This window comes from Chiloscyllium plagiosum, unplaced genomic scaffold, assembly GCF_037043375.1.
Source record: "Chiloscyllium plagiosum isolate Xiang-an unplaced genomic scaffold, Cpla_swu_hap1 HiC_scaffold_10, whole genome shotgun sequence".
Classification (NCBI taxonomy): domain Eukaryota; kingdom Metazoa; phylum Chordata; class Chondrichthyes; order Orectolobiformes; family Hemiscylliidae; genus Chiloscyllium; species Chiloscyllium plagiosum.
Genome location: NW_028270148.1, coordinates 109,705,038 through 109,719,459, shown reverse-complemented (window position 1 = coordinate 109,719,459; position 14,422 = coordinate 109,705,038). Strand labels below are relative to the sequence as shown.

The 14,422-nt window shown below is 40.3% G+C and overlaps 1 protein-coding gene across 13 annotated transcripts in view; it reads right to left on the bottom strand.

Moving 5' to 3' along the window:
• Positions 1-7,201: 7,201 nt before the first annotated feature.
• Positions 7,202-14,422, bottom strand: part of plcb4a (phospholipase C, beta 4a) — a 546,496-nt gene continuing 539,275 nt past the window's right edge. For all 13 annotated transcript variants that reach the window (XM_043696592.2, XM_043696591.2, XM_043696594.2 and 10 more), the window contains one exon: positions 7,202-9,857. In XM_043696592.2, the coding sequence (XP_043552527.2) occupies positions 9,769-9,857 (89 nt within the window). In that variant the 3' untranslated portion in view covers positions 7,202-9,768. The remainder of the gene's footprint in view (positions 9,858-14,422) is intronic.

The window sequence follows — 14,422 nt, the reverse complement described above, 5'->3', positions numbered from 1 at the left end:
GATTGGAAAATTTGTGTTTGATAAAGGTGAGAGTAAGAATTATCAATCAGTTAGTCTAACTTCTAGTATTAGGATATTATTCAAGACTATATTTAAGGGTAAGGTGACTGAACATCTTAAACATTTACAGTTGACCAGAAGGAGCTAGCACAAATTTGCAAATTGTATGTCACGTGGTGAACCTGATTGAAACTTTTGAATAAGTGACAGAAGTAACGGACAGGTGAATGTCTATAGATGTTATTTATTTTGACGTGCAGAGGGTATTTGGTAAAGTCCCTCATAAGAGACTATTAGCTCCAATTGAACCCCACAGAACTGAAGACAATTAATTGACCTGATCAGAAAATTGTTTTTGCCAAAGGAGTTAGCGAGGAGAGATACTGAGCAGGCAGTCAGATTGGCAGAGTGCAACATGATGTTTAAAAAGCACCTGGATGGGTACATGAAGAGGAAGGATTTAGAAGGATAGGGGCCAAATGCTGGCGAATAGGACGAGATCAATTTAGGGTATCTGGTCGGCACAGACGAATTGGACTGAAGGGTCTGTTTCCGTGCTTAACATCTCTATGGTTCTATGACGATTGATTGATTGATGGATTTATTGTCACGTGTACCGAGGTACAGTGAAAAGCTTTGTTTACGAGTAGTACAAGCAGTACAAGCAGATCATAGTAAGCAAGAATGTACAGATCAGAGAGACATGGACAGAGGTATACAGGTTATACTGCACAGGGCGTGTGCAAGGCGAGACTAGTGTTAGCAAGTGAGCATTATTTGAGGCTACAGAATCCATTCATTGGTCTAATACCGACTGGGAAGAAGCTGTTCCTGAACCTGCTGGTGTGAGTGTTTAGGTGACTGTATCTTCTGCCTGAGGGAAGAGGTTGTAGGAAACCTTAATATTGGCAGAGATAAAGAACTGATCATTGACCTCATAAAGAAAGGAGGAGAATATACCCCGATCTACATTAACGTAACGGAGGTTGGAGATTGTCAGGTTCCTCAGAGTGACAATAACCAACAACCCGTCCTGGACCTCCCACGTAGATGCGACGGTCAAGAAGGCACAACAATGCCTCTCCTTCTTCAGGCGGCTCAGGAAATTTGGCATGTCCATAAGGACTCTCACCAACCTCTACAGATGCACCATACTGTCCAGGTGCATAATGGCCTGTCCAGTACTGTAAGAAACTACAAAAAGTGGTGTGCACAGCCCAGACCATCACGGAAGCCAATCATCAATCCATAAACTCCATTTACATGGCTCACTGCCATGGTAAGGCTGCCAATGTTCTGAAGAGATCTGTTGAGGCCTTAACTACTAACAATTGGAATGATGGGATAGGAAGTTGCATATCCACATTTACAGGTGACTTCAAGATGAGTGATATTGTCATAGTGAAGATAGAAACTTAAAACTACAAAGAGAGACTGACAAGTAAATGGGCATAACAGTGGTAAATGGATTCCCATGTAAACAAATGTGAGGTCATCTAATTTGACCTAACAAAAAGATAGTATCAAATATATTCAAAATGGTGGAGGTTCAAATTAGGCATATATTTCCAGGTGCATAATACAGGGAATGGTCATGGACAGGTACGGAAATTAACATAAAATGCTAATGGATGCTAGTCTTTATTAATATAGAGTGAGAATATAAAAGAGTTGAAGTCAAGTTGAGACCACTTAAGTTTTGTAATCTCTGTTTGTGTAATGTGGTACCTCAAGATGACTGAGACTAGATTTTAATTTCAGAATCACTGTTTGAATATTAATACCACAAATTGCCATTGTGGAAACTGAACCTGTTTCCTCCTGTGATAATTTTCTAGTGACATGACCACTCCCACCATCAACCCCCCATTAATTCACAGGAACTTGGACAATACTTTAGTGATCATCACGATGACTTGATCATTAATTGTCCTAAAACTCATCAGGTTCACTCAACTTTTAAGGAGAAATCTGCCATATTTACCTAGTCTAGCCTACATATGACTCTAAACCAACATGTATCAGGTCACACCTTAACTATCCTCTGAAATTTACCTGACAAGACATTCAGTTCAAGGGCAATTTAGGGCAATAAATACTGCCCTTACAAGTGACACTCACGTCCAATGAAAGAATGTTGCAATAAAAATAGCGTGCCTCACCCAGAAAGGCTGAAAACTACTGACAACCCAAAAATGCAGCATATAATTGAACAATCACTGGTGAATGAAGACTAATGGCCAACATCACTGGTGACAGAGGAGATGAAATTCTGTTTCATTGAATCAGATTTCATGAGTTTCCACAATTGGTCTTGGCTTTCTGTGAAAGCTGAAATCCAATGGCTCACAGATAAAGCATGAATTATGCATTACATCACAAGTGCACTGGCTCAAAGGTTTTACACAAAACACAGTTGATGCCCATCTCCAGGAAGTCATAAAGATTCTCTCTGGGACATTGAGACATGCAGATTGAGTGGCTTTTTGGGCTCACACACATTAAACCTCCCAATATCTGCAGGGAACCCAGCCTCCTCCTAGAATGCCACTGGCTGACAGCTAACAAATGACACAGGACCTCAAACCCCTCACCTGTAATCCCACAGCCCCTAATGGAATCTCCTCCACACCCTGAAAACTGATGATAGCCCAGCCTCTTGATGACACACCTTTGTTGACTGCAGACATTACAAACCCCAACCTGGTAACTGACCTGAGTCCTAGGATTTGACCTTCCAAGGAAAGTCTGGACAACCCAGAACTGTTGGCGACATTCTGGGGACGATGTGGACCTTTACTCCCACAAGTTGAACCTGGGGAATGACCCAAGTGGTGACCACCCAAGTCAGACTGTAGTCTGTACAATGAGCTCCTGCCCTGAGAGGTGCATGCCTGGTGGATTCACAGCCATTCCTATTAAATTCACTGAAGCCATTGAATAGAATGTTGGACCTTGACATTGATCTACAAATGCTTCTCCTGATAAACAAGTAAATGGTGGGTCACTAGCTTAGTATGGCTTTGCTTTAACTATTGGAATTAGGAATTGTTCTGACTTTTGGCCTGCATTTTGATTTGTGGGCCTGTTGGTATTTTCTGTCATTGTTATGCTGAAACTGATGGAACCATGTGCAAAATAATGCAGAAATTCAAAAGTTGCTGTCAATGATTTTACACTCTCAGGGTCTGATGATAAGGTTATTTCAAAGTGAAATCCGAAACCGACAGCGAATATGTCAACATTGCCCCTTCTTCCTAATGACAGATCGATTCCATATAGATACATAAAAGTTTTAAAATATTATTTGTCATATTTTAACTTCTATCTTAATCTAATTACAATAGTTTATTTTGCTATCTGAAAAATTTGGAGGTGAATGATTAGACATTTTTAACTTCTTGTTTTGCTATCTGTGAGAATACTTCCAGGTGACATCACCGCTGCTGGATGTCTTGAGATCCCTTAAGTATTTAAGCTGATGAAGGGTTATGCCTGAAATGTTGACTCTCCTGCTCCACGGATGCTGCCTTACTTGCTGTGCTTTTCCAGCACCACATTTTTCGTCTTAAATTACTTAAGCAGATTTAAGCATCTATTGGAAATGGGCTAATGCATGCTACAGAGGTTACTTAACCTTTCCAAGCAACCTTCTTTGAGCTCAGTGGTGAAAACCTTACTTCACAAAATGTAGCCCTTTAAGTTTTAATGGGCAGACTCCCTGAATTCATTAGTATTTGTTGTACTGTGATACAAATCCCCACTCACTTTAAACTTCTGTGCAAATCCAACCCTAATGATGTTTTGATGGATTAATAACATCTCCAGGCACTGGTTGTGGCTAACAAAGACTACATTTTAATACTGATGCTCACATTAATTAGAAATGTAAAATGAACAAGATGGCATATGTTGTGACAGACTGTTGGATTCATGCCATCAGCAGAGGCATTGGTTGAAAGTTCCATATGAAAAAATATTAAAATGTATATAAATAACTGCTAATTAATTAAAGTTTCCTCCATCTACACCCTGGGAGTTACCATTAACCACAATTTAACAAAAGATAAAACAACTTAATAGCTAAAAGAACAGGTTGAAGGCTAAGAATTTTGCATCTCCTGACTCCCAAAATCTGACCGCCATCTACAAGGACATGTCTGGAATATTCCACACTTGTCTGGATGGGTGCAGCTCCAGCAACTCTCAAGAAATTCAGTCCATCAGAACCAAGCAGCTCACTTTACTGACAACCCCATCTGCCACCCTCAACATTAACACCCTTCACTGCATAAAGGAGTATAAAATATGAACTTAGGCAAGCTAGTGAATACAAATGATAAAAGCATCTTAGATTTTTAACCTAGCATTAACTTTAAGAGACGCATCAATAGTTAGAATGCTGATTTGTTTTCCTCATTTTGGTCATGAAAGCATTTTTTTTATTCATTTCGGATATGTGTGTTTTGCTGGCCAGGCTTGACTTTTAGTGGCCATCTAGAATTGCCCCTGAGGAGGTGGTAGTAAGCTGCCTTGTTGAACCATTGCATTTGTTAGGGAGGGAGTTCCAGGATTTTGACCTAGTGACAATGAAGGCGATAGATTTCCAAGTCAGGATGGTGAGTGTCTTGGAGGGGAACATGCAGGCGGTGGTATTCCCAGGTATCTGCTGCCCTCGTCCTTCAAGTTCGAAATAGTTGCGGACTTGGAAGATACAGTCTAAGGAGACTTAGTGAATTTCTGCAGTGCATCTTGTAGATGGTACACACAGCTGCTACTCAGCATCGGTGGTGGAGGGTTTGGACATTTGTGAATGTGGTGGCAATCAAGCAAGCTGTATTGTCCAGGATGTGTCAAGCTTTTTGAATATTATTGGCGCTGCACTCATCAACACAAGTGGGGAGTATTCCCACTGCATCTCAGCCCTCCAAGGATGTTGACAGTGGGAGATTCAGTGATGGTAATGCCATTGAATGTCAAAGGACATTGGTTAGATTCTTTCCTGTTGGAGATGGTCATTGCCTGGCACTTGCGTGGCACGAATGTTACTTGCCATTTGTCAGCCCAAACCTGGATATCGACCAGACCGTGCAGCACTTGGACATGGACTGGTTCAATATCTGAGGGGTTGGGAATTGTGCTGAACATTGTGAATCATTGGTAAACATTCCCATATCTGACTTTCTGATGAAGCAGCTGAAGATGGTTGGGCTGAGGACACTGAGGAATTCTTAGCGTGATTGGGCAGGATTGAATACTTCACAACCGCATTCCAAACATGTTACATGTGAATCAGTGAAATTGGTTTATTTTGCCACTTAAAAAGGATAGATGAAATATTATTACAGAAGTGGCATGATTCACCTTTCACTCTTGATCCAGATGGATTTAGAAGGTTTCACAGAATTACCTTCAGGAAAACAGAGATCAGCTCTCATTTCTTTCATAGTTTAAGTTGTTTAGATGCAAAACATGCCTTTTCCTAATTTCAAGCTGAAGTTTTCAAGGCCAAAAGACATCAGAACAGACGTAGGAGCATAGAGCCTGCAATCTCTATTTCACCACTCAATGGCTCATCTGATAATCCTAAACCCCACTTTCCTGCTTTTTCCTCATAACCTTTGATTCTCATATTGATTAAAAATCTATCGCAGTCTTGAATATATCACTACCTGGTATGGCAACTCCATTGAAGGTCGGAGACGGTTACAGAGAGTGGTGAACTCGGCCCGGACAATCACAAAGGCCAACCTCCCATCTATAGAATCCATCTACCAGGCCGGCTGTCAAGAAAGGCTGCCAGCATTCTCAAAGACCCATCCCACCCTGGCAATGTTTTTCTACAACCTCGACCATCGGGGAGAATGTACAGAAGCCTGAACACACGCACAAGCCGATTTTGTAACAGTTTCTACCCAACTGTTGTTAGAATACTGAATGGACTTACAAACTCTTAACATTCGCATGTACCTGTGTTTTTGTTTTTGCTGCTGTTTACCTATTATTTATTATCTATGCTACTTAACTCTGTGATCTGCCTGTATTGCTTGGAAGACAAAGCTTTTCACTGTGCCTCGGTACACGTGACAATAAATTCAATTCATTCAATATATTTAATGATCAGCCCTCAACAACCCTCTGCACTGAAGGATTCCATATATTCACCACCCTCAGAGAAGGAATTGTTCCTCCTCTCTGTCTTAAATCAATGACCCTGGAAAGGGTTCAGAAAAGGATTTAACAGGATATTGCTAGGATTGGAGGGTTTGAGGCTGGATAGCCTGGATTTTTTTTCATTGGAGTGTAGGGCTTGAGGAGTCAGCTTATAGGCGTTTATACAATCATGACGGCCATAGATAAGATGAAAAGCAAGTGTCTTTCGCCTGGAGTAGGGGAGTTCAAAACTAGGGGGCATATTTTTAAGGTTAGAGGAGAAATATTTAAAAAGATATGAGGGGCAACTTTTTTTTAACACAGGGAGTGATTTGTGTGTGGAAAGAACTTCCAGATGGATAAAGGTACAATTACAATGTTTAAAAGACATTCAGGTAAGTACATGATTAAAAAAGGTTTGGAGGGATATGGGCCAAGTGCAGGCAGGGTGGGACTAGTTTAGTTTGTGATTATGGTCAGCATGGACTGGTTGCACCAAAGGGTCTGTTTCTGTGCTGTATGACTCCTTAATTTGAGATTAAGACCTTGGTCCTAGTCTCTCCCATGATGGAAAATGACTGCTCCACACCTATGCTGTCAAGGCCCTTAAAAATTCTATAAGTTTTAATTAACTTGTTTCTCATTCTTCTACATTCCAATGAGCACAGACCCCAACCTACTCAACCTCTCCTCGTAAAATAATCCCTCCATATCTGAGATGAACTCTATGAATCTTCTCTGAACGTCCTCCAATGTCAGTACACCTTTCACACAAACAGAAAGTGCTGGAGAAACTCGGCATATGTAGGAAGAGAAACGGACTCTGTTCTTACAAAGGGTCACTGGACTTGAAACATTAATTCTACTTCTCGCTCTACAGATGCTGCTTGTGTTTCAGATTTCCAGCATCCTGCAGCTCTGCGCTTTTATTTCGGTATATCTTTCCTTCGATAATGGGACCAAAACTTTCAAAGTGTTCTCAACGCTGAGAAATCATTTTTGTTGCAAACACTGCCACAGTCACATCAATAACACTCGAATCATTAAGTCACTTCTCAACTTTTATCATTTATTTATAATGGGGTACAGAAACTATAAAATCGTATTAAAGAATTCTGGGAACATCAATTAAGAGTTCATGATTTTCTACCTTTTAATTTGACAGATAATATAAATATAAAACACCTTCACCAAATCTCTTTTCTAAATATATATATATATATTTAAACAAAACCAATACATGTTAGTGATACCTGTAAAACAGCCTGCTTTTTCAGTAAACCTACATAACTAATTATATATAAGCAGTAGGACAGTTACCTGATATAAAACAGAACAGCCATTTATAGACAGCGTCTACCAGCAAACAGAACAGAATTTGTGTACTTTTGTTTTTAAAAACTATATACCCGAGTTGCAGAATTTAGATAATTCAAATTGTTTCAACATTGCACTTCATTTCTTTGTGAAAGCAGCAATTCCCAGTAACCCACCTACATCAGTTAGGTATACCAGTGGCACATTAAAAGAACTGTTACAGTAGTACACATTACATTTTAGGAATATCACCTTACATATACAATACCATAATTGATATGTTGTAAAAGCTACTTGTGTTAAGAGGGTTAAAAATGGCTTGCTGGAGAAGAATCCCTCAAAATGGCTGATAACACGAAATTGCATTCTCAGAAACAAATATATTCTTAGCAAGTCTGCAAGTATTACACGACCACACAGCCCTTAAGATAATCGATATGCCTTAAAACACATTTTGGTCTTAAATGATATTATAGAATTAAATACATATTTACATACAATATTTCATCATGGTACATTTCAACATTTCTGCTCTGGTAGACAAGTGTTCTTTTACCTTCTCTTGTGTAATGCTACAAACATTTTTGGGAAGTTTATTTGGGTGATGGATGCATGTTATCGTCTGGCAAGAGCATTTCAAATACTTCTTAAGACACAGATTTGAACCTTCTCCCAAAGCATGAAATAATATGGTGCACTATCGTACTATAACTATGAGCTACACTGAGCTACAGAAAATCTTTGTTTTGATTTGTTTTATGCGGCATCACTTAAGATGTCCTTTTAGTTTATAGTGTGAAGGTATATTGCCATATAAGATCTGGAATTGCTCAGGACTCTGTGCTGAATCGGGCAATATTACGGTTGCCCTTCAAATTTTGCTCTGATAAGTACTATATGCTTAAAATAGAACAATTTGGTGAATATCTGCTTTGCACAGATGTGTATTTTTGTTTCATATATGCTGTTTGGACTACAAGACTCTTTGCTACAGTAGCCCCAAACCTCAGCAAACCTTGTTGAATACTTTGCTACCTATATTTGATTACAAAAAGATGTCCGACTTTCTGGCACCAGTGTAATAAAACTTGTTTTGTTCACATTATGTGCTTAAAATATTAAATAAATTCCCTGATTCAACATTCCTCATCTGATTTATTTTCTTGTTTTATTATAAAGTACATTAACTTGGTCTGAATCTACTTTGTCTTATAGTGTTCACATATTGCAAAGTAAGAAATGCAATGGTTGTGTACATGTTTTACGTATTTTCTTTTTTAGAAAACAAAACTTGTGTCTATCAACATTGTCAACAAGGATTTTCCCTTACCAACAACCCCTGACAAAGATCCATAAATGCATCCTGGACAGTTCCAGGTACTGGATATAATGAATTATTTCCAGATGGATTCCTTGGTATCACCTTTGGGAAAGCTATCAATATACATGTTAGCTTCATCGCTTTGAGGACAAAGCTACCAGTATTTCAGGCAGTCTAATGCTGAATGGTAGCACGCCAACAACTCCAAGGGAGTAAAAACATGCAGCAATCCGTTGTAAACTAAAAGCTAGTTACTTGTGCAAGACCATGCAAAGAGCTCAACATTTACATGAATGGTTGAAACAGTTCTCCAATTTGAAATGATGATGTTTAATTTGCTGTGTAAAGCCACTTTTGTGATCAATTCTGGTCACTGGGCTAGAAGGATCATCACGCTTGGGTTAGGTTGTCCACTTATGACAAACAAGACTGAGTAATTGTAACTGCAATTGGTCCTTGGAAGCTCCAAATTGGAGAGGGAATGCAGGATCAGTCATTGTGACATGGTGGGGTTCTGGTAGATCAATCTACATGTCTAGGATTCTGAACATTTATTGGCAATATATGCAGACCTAATGTAGGATATTTCTCGGCAAGCAATAAAATGTGTTCTAACTAATTTAATAATGTTCTTACTGTGTATAACATTTATAATTTTGTGACTTTATCTCCACTTTGCTGGAATAGCCATTTTCCAACCTATGGATTTTAACGAAATGAAATGAAATCCTAACCCTGCCAGCATTTCTAGGCTGGTTTCCTTTACCAGAAGACAGCGATTCAGATTTGGACACATACTAAGTAGAATCAGCAACCTTTAAAGTGCTCGTAACATCAAAGCCATTGACTTGATATACGTAGATCCTTTTGATACAGAAAGTTGCTGGCTACAGTAGATTCGTGAGGTAAGAAGAGATGGCAAAATTGCTGTTAGTATTGGTAGTTTGCACATTACTGTTCATCGTATGGCATTGGTCTCAGTCAGTTTCGGGGGAATTCAGACCACTGTTGCTGGTCTGCGAGCCATCTCTGCTTCCAGCTTCACCATCTGCCGCATCTCTTTTGCCTGGGGACAGAAAACACTGTTACTCTAATGTATGGTTTTAGAACAGTCGACAAAGAATTAACAGGCACAGCAGTGATAAACACATCAAACCGTTTTTCATATTTTGGATATCGCAACATCATCACAAGATGCTGTCTGTCCACTGAGGGAGTTTTCTCCCCCTCCTTTTCAAAATTAGGATTCGGAAAATAATTTTCCTACATCAGTCAGATGCTTGTAATTTAGAAGTTTCATTTGGACAAACATAAGAGGTTTGTTGGTACATAATTAGCTGCAGAGGAAGGTTAAAGTAATGTAATAAGTTCTTTAAAATAAACTACTCCAAACAACTACTATTCAAAAAAAATTTAAATTTTACCAATTGTTACTAACAGCACACAGGGATTGCCTGATTTACGAATGTCTGAATGAGGAAGTCATACTTACGAATTTGTGTAATTTTAAAGATCTAACAGGTGAACATTTCCTATATGGCACGGTGGCTCAGTGGTTAGCACTACTGCCTCACAGCACCAGGGACCCAGGTTCAATTCCAGCCTTGGGCGTCTGTCAGTTTGCACATTCTCCCCGTGTCTGTCTGGGTGTGCTCTGTTTTCCTTCCACAGTCCAAAGATGTGCAGGTTAGGTGAATTGGCCATGCTAGATTGCCCATAGTGTTAGGTGTGTTAGTCAGAGGGAGTGGGTCTGGGTGGGTTACTCTTTTGAGGGTAGGTGTGGACTTGTTGGGCCGAATGCCCTGTAGATAATCTAGTCATACTTACAAACAGCCGCTTTCCATTGTTCTGCATTGTGCCTCAACCTGCGTACTGTTTGACTTATGAATGGACTCCTGAACAGAACCCGCTCACAACCTAAGGACTACCTTTATGTGTGATCCAGGTGGTAGTACAGTGATAGTGTCTCTGCTCCTGAGCTTAGGATGTGTGGGTTCAAGGCCCACCTACTCCAGAGGTGTGTAATAACATCTCTGAACAGGTTGATTAGAAAACATCTAAAGCCAGGATGGATGGCTTTGACTGAAGTGCAAATGTCACACTTGAAATTGTTGTACAGCTCATTAGAAAAGTTTAAACGGAAAATTAGAGTCAATGTATTGAATGTTTAAGAAATATTCTTATTATCCACATGCTCCATGAAATAACATTTGAAGCAGTTTAAGGATAATGGGGAAGGCAGCGATGATGTCATTGGACTAGCAATCCAGAAATTCAGGACAACGTATTGGGGTTCTGAGTTTGAATCTACTTCAATAAATAATCCCAGGATAAAGATCTGGCCTAAAAGCAGTCTTATAACTATTGTCAACTGTTGTAAAAACTCATCTACATCACTTCAGGGAAGGAAATCTGCTGACCTTACCTGGTCTGACCTGTACGTGTCTCCAGACGCAAGAATGATCCTGGGAATGAGAGACTTGCCATATGAGGAGTGGTTGAAGATACTGGATCTGAACACGTTGGAGTCTAGAAGGTTGAGGGCTTTCTCATGAAATTTACACATTCACACACTCTCACAATCTCTGGTGACTCAGGTAGTACTGAAATAGTGCATCCAACTGCACCCATGTGTGATCACCCATGAAACTATTCAGGTCGCAGACACTAGATGCTTGTGCATTTTTTTTAGATTACCGACAGTGTGGAAACAGGCCCTTCAGCCCAACAAGTCCACACCAACCCTCCAAAGGGCAACCCACTCAGTCCTATTCCCCTACATTTACCCCTAACTAATGCACCTAGTACTATGGACAATTTAGCATGGCAAATTCACCTAACCTGCACATCTTTGGACTGTGGGAGGAAACCAGAGCACCCGGAGGATACCCACACAGACACGGGGAGAATGTGCAAACTCCACACAGACAGTTGCATGTATATCATTTTTCTTGTTAATAATCTGCTTACATTGAAGTTCTGTGTCCAATCTGACATTTTACAAAGACTTGCAAACATGTTTTCATCATCTGACAGAATTTAGAAAAGCCTGGATGAAGTGTATGTGGAGAAAATGTTTCCATTAGTAGGAGAGACTAAGCCTTGGGGTGGGGGTGGGGGGGAGAGGTGGGGGGGTAGTGGGAGGTGCACAGCCTCAGAATGAAGAGACAACCTTTAGAATTGACATGAGGTGGAACTTTCTTCAGCCAGAGGGTGGTGAATTTGTGGAACTCATTGCACAAAGGGCTGTGTAGGCCAGGTCATTGAGTGCCTTTAAGTCAGAGATAGATAGGTTCTTGATGGAAAAGGGGATTGAGGGTTATGGGGAGAAGGCAGGAAAATGAGGTTGAGAAACTTATCAGCCGTGATTGAATGGCAGAGCACACTAGATGGGCTGAATGGCCTAATTTCTGCTCCTATGTCTTATGGAAGTATCTCTTCTCTTGAAGAGTCTGTGGTTAATCCTACACCCCTGAAAATGAGTAAGCCTGTAGACTAGTATTATCAGACAGGTTGGTGGTGAAAAATCTACCCATAGAAGATTTGGGTAGAATCCTATTTCTATTCAAGTTGTCTTGCTGATGGTAGCCAGGGTGTGATGGAAGGGCTGAAAGTGACATGGATGTTAGTTAATGCTGTCTATCGGGGCAGCATCCCATCTTTTTCCTTCAACCATTCTCAACCAGTGACTGCTTACATTTCAGAAAGCTACTTACGATGTCTTAATATTTACGGAATCACACCTCCATTCCATTCTTCTTCTGCACGCTCTCCAAATCTGTGGTCACTCAGGTGGTACTGAAATAGTGCACCAAACTGCACCCACATGCTATCACCAGCAAAACTATTCTGGGTGCAGACACTAGACACTCAGACATGTAACCCTCTCGCAACCTGCCTTACCACCTGTTTTGGTGTTGTCTGCAAATTTGGCTGCAATAAATTCACTTCCTTCCTCCAAGTCATTAATGTATGTATTGTAAAACAGTCATGGTCCCAGCAATGATCCCTGTGGAACCCTACTGGTCACGGATCACCAATCTGAAAAAGAATTCCTTATCCCTATTTGCTGATTCTTGCCCATGAGCCAATTCTCCATCAATGCCCGTGATGATCGAGGGAGATGTGGAGCTTGAGAATCTGTGAACTTTCACAAGTGAGGCATAATTTGCTGGTTGGAACGCTCCAATTGTCCACTGTTCTTGCCCTTTAAGGTCAAAGAGTTTGTTGGTTTGAGTTTGTTGGTTTAGAAGGTGCTATCAAGGAGATTTGGCAAGACACTGCAGTGTGTTTTATGTATCCTACATGAACTGCCACAATTACTTTAAAGTGAATGACAGGAACTCTCCCAGAGTGGAATATTTCTATTAACTTATAATAAAGCGATATAACTCCCCTGCCATTTCCAGTCTCCACTCAAGTACGTTACATTCTCTGTAGGACATAAATTAATGGTGTGTAAATGCATATGTGAGGTGAGTGAAGGACAATGTGAAGGGAAAGCATCAAATTCACTGACTTTTGCTACACAACATTGATTTTCACACATCAACATGATTAAACAACGTTTATGAAGAAGGGCTAAGTCTGATTTCTCTTCCCAGATGCTGCCAGACCGGCTGAGCTTTACCAGCAACTTCTGTTTTTGTTTCTGATTAAACAAGGAATACTCCACAACACCTTTTTAGGCTTCAACTTGTCATTTCAGGACATAGGAGAAAGTGAGCACTGCAGATGCTGGAGATCAGAGTCAAGAGTGCAGTGCTGGAAAAGCAAAGCAGGTCAGGCAGCATCCGAGGGGCAGGAGAATTGAGATTTCAAGCATGTGCCCTTCATCTAGGCAGCATTGCAGATTGTATCTACCGTAGCAACTGTTCAATTTGAATTTTCACTAAACCCATCATTTAGGTCAGGGCATGGGAGCTTAAAAATATTTAATTTTCAGGTCTATTACCAACTGGATACTTATGAGTTAAAAAAAAGCAACTCAGTGACCTCCCTTCAAGAGGACCTTCAAGTGACTTTTTGCTGTGAGCAACTTATTTGTTGCATGTGTATCTTTCACAAGAGAATTTATATTTAATGGCTCATGTATTAAGTGTTGATGTGAACTTAGCTGATGATAATGCTGGACATGTCAAACATGTTAGAGCCCAGAATGAAATCTGGTGTGACAGATGCTAGAATCTGAACTGAAAACAAAAATGCTGGAGATCACAGCAGGTCAGGCAGCAACTATGGAGAGAAAGCAAGCAAACATTTCGAGCCTAGGTGACCCAATCTCCAGCACCTTTTGTGTTCAATCTTGATAGATCATATGTTTTCTTCAGTTACTGTGGTGGCTAGTTAGTGAAGGGAATTGGTTTAGCTCAGCTGGCTGGATTGTTGGTGTGCTGAGCAGTGTAATACCAAACAGTATGGGTTCAATTCCCAAGACCGGTTTGAGGTTACAATGAAGGACTCTCCTTCTCAACCTCTTCCCTCACCTGAGGTCTGGTGGCCCTCAGGTTAAATCACCATCAGTCACTTCTCTCTAATGAGAGAGCAGTGACTATGGTGTGGTAAGACTATGGCAACACAACGCAGTTAGTGAAAACATAGTTGCAAAGGCTGCAGGATTTCTTTCATAAT